The 19,334-nt window shown below is 35.7% G+C and overlaps 1 protein-coding gene across 1 annotated transcript in view; it reads left to right on the forward strand.

Moving 5' to 3' along the window:
- The first annotated feature begins 5,570 nt into the window (after nucleotides 1-5,570).
- Nucleotides 5,571-19,334, forward strand: part of LOC113920611 (sodium channel protein type 2 subunit alpha) — an 84,197-nt gene continuing 70,433 nt past the window's right edge. Inside the window, 4 exon segments of the mRNA XM_035726810.1 lie at nucleotides 5,571-5,653; nucleotides 6,155-6,472; nucleotides 7,355-7,473; nucleotides 18,947-19,036. Coding sequence (XP_035582703.1) covers nucleotides 6,206-6,472; nucleotides 7,355-7,473; nucleotides 18,947-19,036 — 476 coding nt within the window. The 5' untranslated portion in view covers nucleotides 5,571-5,653; nucleotides 6,155-6,205.

Here is a 19,334-nt window from a genome sequence, read left to right on the forward strand (position 1 = left end):
GGTGTGCATATCTGTTAAAGAAAAAAATAATGTTTAAAAATACAACAGTCATTTAAAGGAATGCCTATACTTTTATAAAGGATATTGCTCAACAATTATACTATGAATATAAAATAATGAAAATAAGTTTTTTCATATTGGAACTAACATTAGAATTGAAGGAAAAATGACGATTTATCTGAATAGTACATACCAAACCTATGTCTTTCATTTTCTATTATGTTCTGATCCTAATCTATAGTGGAAAAACATGTCTAAGTCTGGTTGTTCAGAACTTTCTCCCTTTTGTCAAAATTGTTAGTTATAGAAATGAGCGAGTGGATCAAGGTTAAAGAGAGAAAGATGTAAAAGCACAGTAAGTGACAATCAAAAAGTTCCTGAATAAATAGATTGAAATCTATGGATTAAGTAAACTAGAAAATCCAAAAATAAATCTTCATTTAGCAAGTCTTTTCTTAGTTTATGTTTCCAGCATTATTCTAATGTAATGAAGAAAACTAAAAATTAGTTGTAAAATAGGATTAAAAAATAACTTTCAGAAAGACATTTCTTAGTCTTTCTCAGCTTTCTTGAGTAAAAATCCTCTAAATTTTCTGAACACTTATCCACAATCATTAATTATAACATAAACTATTATATAATTATTTCCTTGTCTGTGAGATTAAATAAGCCATTTTTTTTCAGTATAAGTTGAACCTTAGAGTAATTATTCTAAAGTGAATCTTTGTGGAAAGAAATTAGAGTCATATACTATTTTTACTACATATCTTTGTTTTATAATTACTTTATCTTTCATATAACTCTATTATTTTTGTACATGTCATCATGTATAATAACATGGCTTCTTTTATATTTTAATTTAGAAAATTAATGTTCCTCTTTTATAAGTGAGAAAAATTTTTAAAAGACGGGATTGAAAGGCAAAAAAATGTTATCAGTATTTAGAAATCTAATTCATAATATTCGTTCCTTTCTGACTACTTAAAATAATATTGTTTGCCTTTCCAATTACTTATGAGTCTTCCATATATAATGTCTGGCCTGAAAAGTTGTAACGTAAAATCACCTGTCTGTAAAGCAATGCAACTGAATGAAGTTTAAAAACTTCACGTAACATGCCATTTAGCATTCTCATAAAATGTCAGTTTGTTGTTAACAAGAGCAAATGGAAGAAAAGCTAATGTGCAGACCTTCTGAAAACTTCATCCTGGGAAATCAGAAATAAGAGACTATGATTCTTATTTCAAATCTATATTGCATAAAAGTACTTTTAAGATGGAAAAAATATTCACACGTTGCTCATCATATATCTTGGATGTTTTGGTAAAACATTTTGTATTCACCCTTTTAAATATCCTAGGACACATTCACTAGCTAGGATTGATGGGACAGAAATGAGTGACCCTACAACTAACACGATGTCAAAGAAACTGTCCACTACCTTGGTGTTCCTGATAGCAAGTGGTTCCTGAAAAAGGCTGGAGAAGCATTGCATAATGGTTAGGCACATGGATTCTGTGGCCAGAGAGCATGAGTTCGAATTCTGTCTCTGCTATTTCCAGCTGTGAAAACTTATGCAGGTTGCAAATTGTTTAACCTCTTGGTGCCTCAGTTTCCTTGTGTTTTAAATGGGGATAATCACAGCTTCTATTTTATCAAGTTGTGATGAGAATTAAATGGTTTTATAGTTCTTAAAATAGTGCCTGACAAAAATAGTGCAGTGTGTGTTATTATGGTTAACCTCCCCCCAAAAATACATTTGGCAAATCACTTTGTAATTGTTTTACTCCTTAATTTATTTTTTTTGAATTAGAATCTTGTTATACAAAAGCCTATTATTATGCACATTTGTAAAGTGAGACCAGAATATTCATGTATTCATTTGATAAGTGAAGCTAATGCTCATCACAGAGATTTGTGGAATATATGATTACAGTAGAACAACTTATTTTGGGGAAAGAGTCTTCTAACTATCTTGCAAGATTTCTAAGTCTTTAAGATGGTATACATAGAAGATATATTTTTTCCTAATGAAAACGGTAAAGCGAGAAAATATGCTATATATATGCATACAACATTTTCTAACATATATATAGCATATTTTCTCACTTTACCGTTTTCATTAGAAATATATGTATATGTACATATGTTTATATAGATATATATATCTTCTCACATTTATAATATTACCAAGTATTGAGGCACTGCAAATATGACCAGTATGTGACTAGAGCACACACTTATTGTTTTTGTTGACAAGCATCCATCCACCTCTTGTCCAATAATAGTATTCCAACTCTGCTTTTGAGGGATGTTCCTATACCACCACCACGATCCTGACTGTTCATAGGTTTCAAGCAAGGTTTCCTTCTAGTTCCAAGGGTAAGGCATTTGCTTTAGGGGAGGCCAATCAAAGCACAAAGCACAACATTACCTAGGACTGAGCAATTACTTAAGGGATGGGCATGTTACCCATCTGGAGCCAGTGAGATGAAATGAGAGTTTTTCTGGATCTTTATTCCTATTGGATTTAAGTCTGGGAGGTTGGGAGGCTGGAGCTGCTATAGGACCTTACTACAAGAAGGGATGAATCTCTAGAAAAGCTATCACCATGGAAGTCAAAGCCAAAGGATGCAGCATAACTAGGTGCTGGTAATGTCAGCTGTGTTCCAGAATCGTCCCATGCCTAAAGCTAGCCTTAGACAATAAACTTGAACTAATGAACTTCCTTTTCCTTCCATCCTTCTTTCTTCTCCTTTCTTCCTCCCCTCCCTTCCTCCTTCCCACTTTCTTTCCTTCCTCCCTTCCTTTTTTCTTCTTCCCTTTCTTTCTTTCTCTTTCTTTCTTTCTTTCTTTCTTTCTTTCTTTCTTTCTTTCTTTTTCTTTCTTTTCTTTCTTTCTTTCTTTCTTTCTTCCTTCCTTCCTTCCTTCCTTCCTTCCTTCCTTCCTTCCTTCCTTCCTTCCTTCCTTCCTTTCTTTCTTTCTTTCTTTCTTTCTTTCTTTCTTTCTTTCTTTCTTTCTTTCTTTCTTTCTTTCTTTCTTTCTTTTTCTTTCTTTCTTTCTTTCGTTTTCTCAAGCCAGTGTGAGTCATCCTTTTGTCTCTTATAACCAAAAGAGACCTGCTTGAGTGATTAAAAAATTATTTTTGGCTATATCTTCTCTATGTTTAGTTCCAACAAATACATTTTCTAATGAAAATGAGGAAACTAGAAAATATGCAAAATATATTGATTTAATAATTAGGACTGTTTCTGGTTATAATTGGTACCACTGCCTGATTTTTATTTAATCTTTATTTCAGGCTTTAGTTGCATGAGCAAATGTTTCTTTTTATGACTGAATAAAGTTCACACATGTTTGGTGTCAGACTTTCAGGTTGAATCCTGCGTGTATGATCTTAAATGACTTTTTCTACCCCCTGTGTACTTCCTTTCTCCAGTTTTCAAATCAGGATCGTGAAAGTGTTTATTTGATAGGCTTGTGGGGAGGATGAAATGATATGGTGCATGTAGACATGTCCGCCCTGTCAGTGACTGGCACGTAGTAAGTCCTCAAATCATTACTATATCACTAATTGAAAGACTGGCATTAGGATTTCACTGGCTTTTCAGTTTTCTTCTGGCTGCTTTTCAGCCACTAAAATCAGAGTTTATTTATTTTTTTTTTTAAAGATTTTATTTATTTATTTATTTGAGAGAGAGAGAATGAGAGATAGAGAGCACGAGAGGGAAGAGGGTCAGAGGGAGAAGCAGACTCCCTGCTGAGCAGGGAGCCCGACGTGGGACTCGATCCCGGGACTCCAGGATCATGACCTGAGCCGAAGGCAGTCGCTTAACCAACTGAGCCACCCAGGCGCCCAAAATCAGAGTTTAAATAGGAGTCTCATCAGGGTTATTTTATTTCTAGAGAAAGTTTATTTGTATAGCACAAAGACCGTCTCTGTTGAATTAGCAAAGCACTTTATTGGAGTTCAGATACTCTGGGGCTGAGGCTAATGTTAAATTCCACTGTATGTAAGACTTTCATTAATATAATTGCTTTTTTTATGAGTTTTTATTTTTAACATTCAGTATTTACTTTCTTTTTTTACTTTTAATTTGAATTATTTGTATTGATTGACTTCTGGCTTAGCAAATAAAAAGTATGAACAGAAGCTTAATCTGTTAGCAGAATTAATGACTGAAGTCAGCAAAGTCTTAGCATTTTGTTCTAAGAAAAGCCTGTGAAAAATCAGAGCTCCATTAGTGAAAGCTTTGGGCTGCTTCAAACACAGGGCTCTGTATACATACACTGTGAGGGGTTTCTCTTCACAGTTCCCCTGCCCTCTAGTGGTAGTTATAATAACGCCATTTTGTAGTCCCCAAACAGGAAATGCCTGTTCTTACTTCAGTTACCAGAATCCTTTTACAGGAAGTTAGGTGTGGTCTTTGAAGGAGAATTTAAAAAAAAAAAAAAAAAATGAAAAAAAGAAAAAAAGAATGATGGAATTTTAGCTGCAGTCTTCTTGGTGCCAGCTTATCAATCCCAAACTCTGGGTGTAAAAGATTCTGCAGGGGTAATGTTTTAATATTCTTATTATGCTTATTCTCTGTGATGCTTCTCTACCTTTACAGTAGAATCCTTGGGGGAATCTGCAGAGGACCACTTTCATTTTGAAGCTGCTGGCTGCATGTTTTAGCATGTCTCTTCTATTAGAGCATCCAGGCATGGCAGTTTCCTCCATGGAGTATGCATGGACCTTCTTCATGCCTATGTCTGTCGAGGCATGAGGGTCTCTGGGGATGGGTAAGGTAAATGAGGGATGTTTTGGAGGCAGTGTGGTACTGAGAGGGCAGTCTGCTAGCTAGTGGCTGAAAGGTCCTAGTCTACTTCAAAAAAAAAAATGTAGAAACGGTAGAGTAGCTTATGTTATTTTAAATTTCCCTGTTTGATCTGGCATATGCTACAGAAGTGATCTGGATATTAATGCATTTACTCTTTGAAAATGCACTTCATATAATTAAATTGCAATTCTCATTCCTGTAGGATGGGGGTTACAACGGATTGATATTTTAAAAAGAAGGAAAAATAGATAAGTGATTGTATACAGATGGCATTCAGGAGTTAAGCTTTTGGTTGTATGATTTCAAAAATCATAGAAACTCTTGCCACTGATTCAGAGATAACATTTGGAATGATTGGTGTGCTCTGTTAAGTTATATATGTTAGTCCGGTGAAATATGATTAGAATACAGTAAGCCTCCATTTATGTGGCAAAGACCAACAAATAGGAGTTTGTTTAAGAGATAAACTATCTTAAACTTGTTATTTTTTCAAGTCTAAATCTGCTATTTAGATTTTTATGAAATGGGCACTCTTTGAGAAAATGAACTAATTCTACAGTATTTCCTAAGTACTGCAAATTTGTTAATTTCAGAAACAATTATACTAGGTAGCAGCAGGTTGCTCAGCCAGGGGGGTCCAAGATCCAGACCTCTGATGTGGATGACTTCCTGCCCAGTTTGGCAGGAGCTGGATCCCTTCCTGTGCAGCTTCCGAGCAGTTCCAAATGCAATCGGGCATCCCCCGCTCCTTCCTGCTCCCTTGCTTTCAAGCAGTATCTACCTATGTTTCCATAGCCTGACATTTCAGGATTTCCAGAGCTCTTTACCAGGTGCGTTGATTTTGAATAAGCTATTAAAGGTGGAAAAGTAGGCCAAAAGGAACATGGAAAAAATGGAGAGGTACATGCAAGATCCTTGCATAGCCCAGGTTCTATAATTTTGGGTGATTTTTCATCTCTTGTTTTGGATCCCTGATATTTTTTCAGAAAGGATGCTGAAAAAGATGGCTGCCAAAATATTCACAGTGAAACAGCAAGCACAAACCAGTATCCTCCATTTCCGAGCTCTGAATTGGATATTTTCACTTAGAACATTTTGGGAGTGGGAGACTAGATTACCTCATAGACATCCACTGAATGTGAAAGATCTCCATGCAAGCAAATGAATGCATGCCTGAGAATCCCCTGAATACAGCTTCCTCAGTAAAATATTGCAGAGAGCTTGGTTTATATATTTTATCTCAATCTCATGTTATTGCCACAGTTACCTTTTATCCTAATGACTGTTGCTTCTCTCTCTCTCTCGTCTCTCTCTGTCTCTTGTTTCCATAGCACTTTCTTATGCAAGGAGCTAAACAGTGATTAAAGGAGCAGGATGAAAAGATGGCACAGTCAGTGCTGGTACCACCAGGACCTGACAGCTTCCGCTTCTTTACCAGGGAATCCCTTGCTGCTATTGAACAACGCATTGCAGAAGAGAAAGCTAAGAGACCCAAACAAGAGCGTAAGGATGAGGATGATGAAAATGGCCCAAAGCCAAATAGTGACTTGGAAGCAGGGAAATCTCTTCCATTTATTTATGGAGACATTCCTCCAGAGATGGTGTCAGAGCCCTTGGAGGACCTGGACCCATACTATATCAATAAGAAAGTGAGTTTTTTAGTCAAGTTGTCTTTACTTCCCCTCCCTCCTAATTGGTTCTGGACTAGTCCCACAGATGCCTGGTGAAGCGTGATGTGCCTCCTCCCCTTTGTCTAAAGCATCACTAGGATGCTGGGTGGGCTCGAGCATGTAATGGACCCCTTATCCTACAAGTCTTTTGGAAGTACTCATTTGAATCTACACTCCCAGGACAAACAAAACCGAGGAGGCATCATGCAGTTGGGTAAATGGGGAAGGGCAAAAGTCTGTTCACCTTACAGTGTGATGAAGCAAAAAGTGAAAACAAGGATTATATTATATTTCCAGAAATCGTATTTAAATTCCTTTTTACAATCTCAAGCTCTGTATAAGTTACTTTGATCAGAGGCAGGTTTATGCCTTCATTACAGACACTTTGCCCTTTCCACGGCTCTCTGCAGAAGAAATAATAGTAGGTGACTTAAGTACCCCCAAAAGAAGCTCATCCAAAAACACACATGGAAAACTCTGAAGTTCTCATGAAAATTTTTTGTCAAAATGAAGAAGTAATCAGAGTCTCATTTTTATGCTTTTTGTGAATTACAGATATAGTTTTAAAATACTGATATCCCCAAACTTGTTAAAAGGTGCTAAATTCCTACAGCATTGACTACAGGTTGTTTTTTTTTTTTCCTCCTTTAAATCCTTATGTCACTTACCAAATTTAGGAAAGTTAATGGTGCATGGGCAGAAAAAGCCCCTATCGTCATGTTGTATGTTGGTAATTAGTGTATTACTATAGTATTCTATAAGGCAAAATTTTAAATGATGGTCTTCCTTTCTCTTAAAATGTTCTTAATTTTAATATTAAGATCCTAAATTCTGTTTTATGTGTTGTGTTTTCTTTTTCAGACATTTATAGTATTGAATAAAGGGAAAGCAATCTCGCGATTCAGTGCCACCCCTGCCCTGTACATTTTAACTCCCTTCAACCCTATTAGAAAATTAGCTATTAAGATTTTGGTACATTCATATCCTTTTTTCAAATAGTTGCTTTATTATGATTTTGTTCTTTGAATTATTGATCTGGGAATTTTTAAAAAATATATGTGGTTGGCTATGTTATGTGCTTTTCTTTTTTTCTCTCCTCTTACTCAACAGTTAGCATATTGCAAATGGGATTATAGGTAAGTGAACCCCCTTTTCCTCATCTTCTAGTAGTTCCTCTCTTCCCGACTCTTCTGCTTCCTTCTGAACTGCTGCTACATCTAAGACTTCTTCATTAATGTTGATCATGTTGCCAGGCTCTCCTTTTATATGTCTTCATATTTTACAATGTTTTGCAATGGGTGAACTCCAGGAGCTAATTTTCCTTACTGCTTTCACATTTGGAAAATGTGTACATGATCTGAATTGCACAATTTTATATCTTTTTGATCTGAGTTGTACTACTTTCTGCTTTTTATTTCAGCATTTGAAAGCTTTGAGTTAGTAAATGCTTACAGTTGTGATTGTATACACACCAGCCTTTCAGGTATCTCCAATTCTTTTCCCCAACAGCATCCCACTGATTTTCTATTTTCTTTCTTTTTTCTATTCTTTTTTCCTTTCTTTTCCTTTTCTCTTCTCTTCTCTTTCCCTCCCTTCCTCCCTCCCTCCCCCACTCTCCCTTCCTTTTCTTCCTTTCTTTTCTTTTTTCTTTCTTTCTTTCTTTCTTTCTTTCTTTCTTTCTTTCTTTCTTTCTTTCTTTCTTTCTTTCTTTCTTTCTTTCTTTCCTTCTTTCTTTTCTTTTTCTTTCTTTCTTTCCTTTTTCTTTCTTTCTTCTTTTCTTTTCTTTTCTTTTCTCTTCTTTCCTTTTCTTTCTTTCTCACTTGTTCCTGTGTTTTATTCAAGTCAAAGATTCTGCTACAGCTGTCTCTCTCCAAAGGCTTATTGTCTGTCAAACCGCATACATCTTCATTTTATTCTTCATTCTCCTTATTGAAATAGCAACTTCCTAGAAATGAGATTGATGACACCTTGGTGGGAGATGGTAATTTGATTTACTCTTAGAAGTTAAATAGAGTAGTTGTGAATGAGAGGTTTTATTTTAGGTGAAGGACAGTGGTCTGACTGACAGCCAGTCCTGGGAAAACCAAGGAAGCAAAGGTTTGGAAGACTGGGGCTTTGCCAGGCAGAGACATTTACAGGAAGAACACTTAAACCTTGGGATGGGGATTGATATGCATCAGGAACCAGAGGTAAGTTTCCTGAAGGGGAAACTGAAATCTAAGCAGATTCTCAGGGCAACTTTTAGCGTTGTTTCTTCTTTAGAAAGAGTCGTTGCCTTGGATTCCATGACATGATCAGGCCAGGGATTCCATGACATGGTAAGACTTTTGGTGTAAAAGCCTACTTCCTCCAGTAGTCCATGAAAATGTTTAAATTAGATAAAGTGAGGAATTCGGGATGTGAGATAAGCTTGGTACAGGGAACTCATTTCCGTTCTGGGTGGAGGGGCTGTAAATCATGTCCCCAGACTTGCCAGGCAGTGTGGTAAATGACATTTTCAGAAGCATGGCATTCTAGAATTCAGTCTCCCTTTAACATCTAGTTTATTCCTCTTCCTCCCCTATGTCCTTTGCATAGACATCAACATACTTTAATTCGTTATTTCTTTTATGCTTTAAGATTTAATAATTTTTTTGTGAATTATCTAAAGGAATAACATTTCCTTACTTCTGTTTTTCAAGAAAGAGAAGCCATTGTATAGGGCATAAAGGTCTTTAAGTTAGCATTAGAAATGAATAATAAAGTTGAGATTTAGATTTGGGTCTCCTGAATTATAAATTATGGTCTATTATTATGTTTTGGGTATTTTTAATCTTTGCACTAAATAAATCTTTCCATAAATTATTTATTACATTATCAGATAACTGTATACCCTTTATGTAAATTTTATTTTTACATGAAATTATGTGAAAACTCAAACTTATGTCCAATGCTCTGTTAAGAGTAGATAACTAGGAGAGTATGCATTGAATAAATAAGGGACTAATGAGTCAGAGCCTAGAAAATTAGATGCAAACCAAGTAACAAAATGGGAGGTCTGAATAGGTCAGAAAAAACTATTTTGTCCTGAATCTGAATGATGGGATGGAATTAAGAAAGCCTAATAAAGAAAAAAAGCAGTTTTTATTCTAAACCTTTTGTGTGGGGATCATGTATTTTTTTGAAAATGTATCATCTCTAGGAAGTTAGGGAACCCATGAGTCCTAATTTAAGACCCTTTGAGAAAAGAGACCTCCCAGTGATAGAGGACAAGGGCAGTTTTAGAAGTTTTGATCAGAGGATCCAGGCATTAAGGACAGAGTTTATGGTGGGAGCTCTCTGAGAATTGAGACAACTTGAATGTGAGGGTTTGCACTTGCTTCCCAGAAGAAAGAAAATCTTCAAGGCGCAGAGTTATTTGGAGGCCTGCAGTGATGTGAGTTATGTGAAGGCAGCCAGGTAAATCTATTAAGATTTGCTAAAGTGGATGGTAAGATGCTTACAAATGTCCGATAAGCCACAAATTTCTTCTAATGTAGAAAAAGTAGATTTTTAAAAATCTCTAATTTCCTGAATTAAAATATTATATTTCAGATATTTCATCTTGGAGCAAAGATATAAGAAAACAAAAAGGAAGTGGACCAAAAGTCTAAGATAGATAAATTCTTTAGTCTTTTGGCAGTAGTGGCATACTTGATGAGAGAGCCTAGTAAACTTTGATGCATGTAATACTGTAGGGTTTGCAAATGATTTTGCTAGTGATTTTGTCTTTTATTCTTCCCAACACAAGTCTTAGTAAACTTTGATGCATATAATACTGTAGGGTTTGCAAATGACTCTGCTAGTGATTTTGCCTTTCATTCTTCCCAACACAAGCCCTACACTCAAATCCTGGTTTTCTGACTTCAAGCACATGCCTTTTGCTGTAAGGTTAAAATGCTTGGAAATGGTGATGGCAGCGGGTTTGAGCACAGTTAAGAGGTCCTTGTGTATTTATTATCATTAATTTATAAACCAAAAAACGCCCATTCACAATAAAGAAATTTGTATTTTAGGCTTAGACTAATATATCTATTTCCAAAGAAAATTCTATCTTGTTTCTTAAAGAGCTATTATCTTCATTAGGAGTTGTTGAATATCAAATTAGCTTTGTTTCTTGACTTTGGCAGAATAAGAGGTTATACTTATGCTTACTATATTTGTGCCAGGGTGTATTTTGAAAGCTGAAAATGCTTTTGATATGCCTAATATCTTGTTTTGCTAGTTAAATAAAATATGGTTATATTTTCTAGATAGTAAACAAGTTAAAAATGATCCATATTCCTAAAATTCCTTATCAGAGTTTTAAATGTTTCATGTCAGTTTTTATTATTTTAGCTTAAAATGCATATTCCACCTTATTTTGCATTTGTCACTCATTCATTTGTTCATTTGCAAATATTTACTAAGTACCTAATATATGGCAGGTGTTTATAGGCATTGGATGCCACACTGAACAAAACAAAGTTCCTGCTTTCATGTAGTTACATTCATATATCTATGTGTGTTTGAGAGGAGAAAGATGAGAAAAATAAACCATATGTCAACTAGTGATAAGAGCTCTTAAGAAAAATAAAGCTGTGTAAAAAGAGAAGAATGGCAATGTACTATTTTAGATCAGACAAATCCTCTCTAAAAAGATACCATCTGAGTAGAGATCGGAAGGAAGGGAGAGACTGAGACATGGAAATCTAGGGGAACGTTAAGTGTAAAGAGAATAGCAAATGTGAAGGCCAAGTATAAAGATAGAAGTACAACTGGTGTGCTCAGCAAGGAGAATCAGCAAGGAGTTCAGAGTGATGGGGTGAAGCGGGGAAGGCAGGGTGCAGTAGGGTATGAGGTCAGTGAGAGTGGACGGCAGGGGCTGCGGTTGTAGGCCATGATGAGGACACCAAAGTCACTCTGAATGAGATGCAGAGTGATGGCTGAAGGATTTCCAGCAGAAGGATATCATAACCCAACTCACATTTTATAAATACCACTCTGGCTGCTGTGTGGAGATTAGACTGCGTGGAGGGAAAGTTTGGGAGCAGGATTGATTGGGGACCTCCTGCCATAATGAAGGCAAGGGATGCTGGTGGTTTGGACTATGGTAGAAACAATGAGGGTGGCAAAATGGCATCGAAATTAGATATGTTTTGCAGAAGAGCTGATAGGATTTTCTAAGCAATGGAATTAGATTTGAATGTGTCTTTGAGACGGCTGTTAGCCATTCAGTGGAGGAGCTGAGTACTTGGATAGAATTACAGATCTGGAGTTCAGGAAAGGGTAGGCCTGCAGATAAAACTTTGGGAGACATCAGTATTTAGATGGTATTTAAAATCATAATAAAGACTGTGACACTCCAAATCACACAACTAGCGCGGACTGCCTGTCATTCACACAGAGTAGGAAAATGAAAAAAGCTTTTGGTATCAGAAAACCTGGATTCAGACATTGCTCTATGTGACCTTGGGCCAAGGTATTACAACTGTTTTGAATCTCCGTTTCTCCATCTATAAAATTGGAATCAAAATTTATACATTAATTATAATAAAATGTATGATAAGTACCTGGCATCATGACTAGCACCTAGTAGGTACTTGATAAGTGGTTGCTATGATAGCTGTTGTTGGTTGTAGTAGCTACAATTCTAGCAGCAACTGCTGCAAAATTAGTAAAGGAAAATTCTCATATTGTTAAGGAATTCCACAAAGAATTCTGTATAAATCACGGCTTTCTTCCGGCTTCACATTGCGAAGAAAATGTTTATATGGCACCAGAGTTTGGAGCTGTCAGTGACTAAAACACAATGTGATTGCACAACCTTCTCATTTTGCAGACGATTTAATTAAGTCCCAGACGTGTTTACTCCCTTTCTAAGGCTACATTTTGTATCAGTGGCAGAGCTAAAACTTCAGACCAGGTCTTCTCATTCTCAGCCCCGTGCTCTTTGCATTTTCCACCCAGCAGAAAAAGCTCTCTGATATGATGTACTAGGTGCGTGGTCAATATCGCTGTCTGGATGCATTCTACAGGTTATTTTCAGGGGCTTCAACTTACTATTTATTAAAAAAGAAGTAGGCTTTTTAGTTCATCCCAAAATTATATGGTATCCATGTAGAAATTTAAAAAAAAGTTACGATTTTCCCTGCAAAGTAGTATGTAGGCCTGTAGAAGAGGAAGGGGAGCAACTTACGATTTCCATGTCCCCTGCTTTTAATGCTCAGAAGTCATCATGCATTATCACATAGTTAGGAAGATGGTTAATCATAGAATGAAACAACTCCAGAGTTAAAAGTACATAGGTGACATTTAGTTAGTATTTCTGCTAGCTCTAAAATGTGCACTGATATGTAGAAAGAGGCCTATCCTACTCTGTTTTGAATTTTCCATTTTTATTTAAGAAAACAAAACAAAACTCTAACGTTAAACTGTTTTCTCCCTCTAGTTTAGAGTTAAAAATTCCTCTGCAGCGTCTCTGGATGTTATAGAACATTACAAAGTCCCTGAACAGACTTACAAACAATGACTTTCCCTTCTTTAAGAATAATAAAGAAATGCCCTACATTTTATATTCAATAAGCAAATGATTAATAGTAATAAAAATAACCGAATCCTCTAAGGAAAGTATTAGTACTGTATTTACATAAGAAAACTGAACATCCAAGAATTAAACAACTTGCTGAAGCCCATGTGGTTGGTAAAGGATACATCTGGTCTGTCCTTCAGTGCTTTAAATTAATTTTTTGTGTGTGTGTGCTTTAAATTTAAAGATCACGTTGCTCCATCCTATCTACACGGAGCTAGGGGTATGCATGCCAGTGTTTTAAATATTCAGGTTCCATGTCAAAGAGTACATAAACCATATTCAGTAGAAACTTGAAGTTTCTTTTCATCATATACACACAGAAAATATTTTAGATTGCCAACTGGAAGAATCAATCAAAGGTTAACACATTTTACCTGGTATAAATAAATTAATAGATTAAAAGGATCATTTTTTCCTGAAATTATTTAAGGTTAGTCTGCCTCTATTATATTTTACATACCAAGGCTCTTAAGGAAATATTGTTCTTAAGGATACATTGTTCTTTTGAAAAATATATTTTGTTGATGTCTTGGCCTATATGTTTAGAAAATAATGTAGGATTTACATGTTTTATTACTAATTCTTGCCCCTTGAAATCTGCCTTGATGTGAAGTTTCCATACTTTTTCAAGGTGTGGTATCACCAAAACAAAATCCATACCTATGTTTTTTTTATATATCTGTATATTTATTATGATTATCTGAAGCTATAAAAAGTCACTCACTAAATTCCAGGAATTTTAAAAGTATGTGACTGATAAAATTAATCCACAGTGATTTTTAAAAATTGATGAATTCTGATACACATTCTATTTAGAGATACCTATTAAATCAAAAGCAGAAAACCTAACTCTGGTTATCTTTTATTTTGTTTTAAAAGCAAAATAGTTTTATTTGCTTTCCTTTCCTGAGTGCCTGTCAGGATCTTTAAATTAGTGTATTTTTTTTATAATTAAAAGGATAGCCGTGCAATGTAGAAAACTCCTGTTTGAGCATAAATGCTTTATTAATTGTGACTTATGCGACAATAATTATTCTTTCTATTGTTTAATCATATTGAAATTTATATTTTACTTCATTACATATAATTAAAATCTACCATTATAAGGAGTAAATATTTTTTAAGGGCCATAAAACATGGCTCAGATCACTATGTGACAAAATCCCAGGAGGCTATTAATTTCTACCTATGTTTGCCTTCCACACTCTCTTTCAAAAAACAAAGTGTAGAAACTTGTGTACTCAATATACATGAAGACAAATTTCATGCTGTATTTTTAGACCATATCATATCAATACGTCATCAAAAATCATTAAAAAGGAAACATGTTATTCCATTTAGTAATAAATGAGTTGCAAAATTTATTTCATTCAATAGTCAACTGCCTGTGCAAAATGGCCAGGATTTAGTGGTGAACACTACAGACATGGTGTCTGCCCCCACGAAGCTGACAGTCTAGTAGAAGAAAATATCAGCATTAAAATTAGTCATTGGACGAATAATATAAGACGCTATGAGGATATATAACTGGTAGACCTAAACAGGTGAGATACTATGGTAAATAACTTTCTACTAGAAATCTTTTTCAAAATAAGTACTAAAGAACAAGTATGAGTTGGCTACAGTGTAGTAGAGAGCATTTCCGGGGAGAAGAGGTGGCATTTACAAAGACCCTTATTTGAGCAAGAGAATATTTCATTAGATGATCTAAAACAATTACAGTATCATGGGAGAGTGCAATTAAGAGTGAAGAATACAACAAAAAAATAAAGAATGCAAAACTGGAGGAGTAGATAGGGGTCGGACCTTCTGGAATCTAGACTGTGTTAAGACATTTGATCATTATTCTAAGAATAGTGGAAAACTATTGAAATCATCTGAATTACATTTACACAGGTCATTTTAGCACAGTATGCAGAATGTATTGAAAAGAACTAAACATGGATTCAGAAAAACCAGTTTGGAGGAAACTGCAATAATCTAAGTTATACTTGGTGGCACTGGACTATGTAGTGATGTGGGGATGTAAAAGTGCACTGAATCCAGGGACAGCAGATAGAATTGACAGTATTTGGTGCTAAATTGGATGTAGAGGTTTAGGGAGAGAGAAGAATCCAGGATTGCTTCTAGGTTCCTGGCTAGATCATGGGACATTTTATAAGATACAGAGATGTCAAAGGAGCAGTATGGGTGAGGGGAAGGGGAGGTGGGAAGGGTAAGATGAAAAGATTTTTACTTCACTTTTAGAACTCAAAATCTTTTAAGTGACTTTGAAGTATCAGTGAGATATGTAGTACAGATGCCATTTGAACCCTTGACTGTGTAGAGTTCAGAAGAGGCATCTAACTTGGAGAGAAGTAGTTGAGATGGTGGGTACATAAATGACACGTGCACCTATGTTTGTTGATGAACTCTAACTGGATGAATATAGCAGGAGAGAGGGAAAATGGCTGAGATAGCCTATCTCCTTTTCAAAAGGGAATTGCAACATTTCAAAGGATGCAAAGAAATTGTTGCATCCTCTGGTTAGAGAATTAGGATTTCAATAAAGGGAAGGGAAGAAAACTTAATGAAAGAGGGAAGAATTTTCCTTGCTGAGTACTACTGACAGAGCAAGTCAAATAAGAACAAAATTGCCCTTTTGTTTAATGACAAAATATGAAGAGTCTGACATCTTTAGAAAGAAAAGCTAGTAAGCTGAGGATGTGCTGGATACATGCGGGAGAGAAAAGATAAACGGCTCTTTCAAGAAGTTTGGCTGTGAAATGGAGAAAAGTTAGGGCTGTAAGTACTTTAAGAGGATTCGGGTTTATAAGAAAGTCTGCCTTCCCCCAAGACAAGAGAGGCTTAAGCAAGTTTATATTGATAGGAGGCTCCCAATAGGATGGGAGATAATAAAGATAAAAGAAAAAAGAGGTAAGAGATTTCTGAAGTATTCTGGAAAGGTGTCCGGAGTATGAGCGGGGGCATTGAAAGCTTTCCCCATTGAAACAGGAAGGAAGGAGGAAAGGGTAGGTCCCGAAGCCTCCAGAGAAGTTTATCAGCTTGAGGGTGGGAAATAAGAGATCTGGCAGTCTGATGCTATCTATTCTCTCAGGGAAGTAGGAAATAAGGACATCAGCTTCAGGTAGGGAGGGAAGGAGGAAGAGGGTTGGAGGTCAGAGGAGACTGGAGAATGTTTGGAATTGTCTTTGCAGAGGGTAGGAGATGGAGCTAAGTGAGAAATACGGGACTGTGTAGAGTATTGGCCACGTTCAGAACCATGAATTTAGAATGGTGCCAATCTGCCAAAAGGAGTTGTTTTCTCCTGTAGGACCTAGCAAACTAGCAGACACAGAAGATCTAGTTTTATATACTAATAGCAAATCATCTTATATTTTATCTTTTTGTTTATTTCTAGCAATTAAGGAAAAGTAGGTGTTTCTTCTTTGAAATGGTGTTTTTCTTTAAGTGTTCTCTAGGTTCTAGTGCCCTCACGTGGCTGATCCACGTCATTCACTTAGGACTGTTTTTTGTTTTTTTGTTTTTTTTTATGTGGATGCATTTGAACAAGCTGAGAATTAAGCAAGTGCCTTATATCACTGTTAGTAAAAACGAAAAATGAATTATGGCTTTGACTAATGGCAGTTGTAGGTGCAAAGAAACTTCCATTACAGATTAATGCAACATTGGCTACTCACTGTCCTATTTTACTGTACTTAAAATCATGTTACTATTCTGTTACGTGCAAGTAATGTGAAAACTTACAATAAAAATTAAGACTAAGAAGGGTTATAAACAGCATCTACTCAATTTCTGGGATTTTTATCATTGTGTTTAAGTTTACTTTGATAAAGGTTGTCGCTTTACATAATTACAACTGAATCTTTCTTGTGCTTTTTCTTAACTATGAAAGTCATTTTAATTATGTGACTACCGAATATTTTATCAGTTTTTGTTGTTGTTTTTTCAATATAAAGGAAAGTGAAGGGCATTGGCTGTGTCTACAAAGGCAAAATGGGTACAGTGACCCAAACCAAATGTTTGTTATAAGGAATGTTCTCTATGATCCAGGAAGTTAGGAAGGCAATTTATTGAGCATTGTTTCTTTACCAGGCATGCTAAGTATAGGAGCTTTTGTGTATTTTAACTAATTTGATCCTCACAGCAATCCTGCGAAATCGTTATTTTTTCTCACTTTTATAGTGAATTGAACCAAGTCTTAGGTACATTAATAAGTAATTTGGCCACAGTCACAAACCCAAGAAATGCCATCACTAATACCAGCCATCTTTTCTTACTATTCAAAATTTTATGCGCAGTTACTGTGTATTATACACTTCACGCAGAAAGGATCATATTAAAAACATTCTTTCAGAATGATCCTTAGAATGGAATTATTCTTTTGTTGAATTTTTGTCATAGTTTACAGACATGTTGAGGTAAATCTGTCATTTATCATTTTTTATTTTTTTATTAAAAAGGCATTTTATTATAAATACATTTCAGTTGTAGCAGTAAAATACATTTTGTGTTACCATGAATCTTTTAAGACAAAAGAACTTCCCAGAGACAATGATAGCAATGTAAGAAGTATAGACCCTGCACCCCTCCCCCCATGGAAAAGTTGTTCAAAGGAACCAAAGTGGCTAAAGTAATTACGAAACCTGGTTAAAAAAAAAAAAAGGAAGAAAATAAAGACCCTGGAGTGGCTTTGGGGTTATTTTATGGTACAAAGTCATTTTTACTTTTAAGGATAAACTCTTTAGGTATTAGAACCTCTCAGATGAGGTATCGTTCACTGCGATGAAAAAAATAATTGTTATAGTTTTGCAAGAAATTAAGATTATTAGATGGCTGCACAACTGGGCCTGAAGAGGTGGAAACAGACCATCTCAGTTTTATAAAGCCTCCCTTGCCAAAGTAAGACCCCGTATGGATTTGCTAAGTAACTGATTGTATGAAGTTAGCTGAACAAGCTTAGATAAGAACTGTTATTTTTGAAGCATTAAAAAAAAACTACACCCACACCTGTCACTAATAACAGACCCATTCCAAAATGCAAAACCCATTACCGTTATAATTTAGAGGAGAGGTATTTCGGTCACCATATTTACCTAGGATACAACTACTACATATAACCAGTACCTTCGTGGGTTCCAAAGAATCAGGTCAGATGACGGGCACAGAAAAAGCAGATACAGCACAGTGTCCTATACATGGCTTCACAGGAAGCAGGCACGGTCTGGATCTATGGAAATCCAAGACCCTTCCTCTGGATGGGAGGGGAGGACTGAGAAACATTCTCAAGTGGAACCCACACGTTGGGACTTCAACCTGTGAGCCACTGAAAGACAGAGAGAGGTCTTTGTATACAAGTCATGGTGCAAAGCCAAATGTAAATCACGTGAAGCTCCCTGTGGGTTGGAAATGGACAAAGGAACCTGTACCGAACATGGAGACAATCCCCGCGGAAGAGTAATCAAGGCTTTCAAGGAGGAAGTGCTGTGTTTGAAGAATTCCAAAGCTCTGCATTCTCTGATGCTTATCATGGGTACTTCTACACCTAAGTCATTCTAGAATCTATTGCCTTCAAAATTAAATCTGTCATTTAAAAAACTTAAATTGATAAATTATTTACCAATGAACCCATCTCTTTATATTTAATTACTAAGAAACACCTCAAATGGCCTCAAAAAAGGTGAGGGCTTGGCCTGAGATGGCCTAAATATGTGGTTGTTGAATTACAGAAATGGAAAAGATGAACTCAAGAATAAAATAATGAAGACATAAAAATTCTAAGCTTCATGGTGTAAAAGGCATGGTGGGGCATAAAAGTGAGATTTTTCCATTGAATTTTGTCTTCCTTGACAATACTCTTCTACTTTATTCAATGTGCTCATTATGTGCACTATTCTCACCAACTGTGTATTTATGACCATGAGTAACCCTCCAGACTGGACAAAAAATGTGGAGTAAGTAGAAAACAAAAAGATATTTTTCAATATTGTCACCCCTTATATTTCCAAATTTACTATCTTGAGACCCTATCACTTTCTTTAGCGGATCATACTAGCTACTCTAACCCAGACAAGTTTAAACAATGACTCAGGATCATTTCAACAACTAATTTCCTGTAGGACAAAGCTTGCAGTGGCTCATTCATTGGCTCAAATTACTGTACTTGTTTGACAATATTAGTAGCTCTTAATCTTCCTTGTGAGTCTCAAACTCTTTTGAATATTATCAGTGATTACTAATATCCAATGATAA

Source organism: Zalophus californianus, chromosome 3, assembly GCF_009762305.2.
Source record: "Zalophus californianus isolate mZalCal1 chromosome 3, mZalCal1.pri.v2, whole genome shotgun sequence".
NCBI lineage: Eukaryota > Metazoa > Chordata > Mammalia > Carnivora > Otariidae > Zalophus > Zalophus californianus.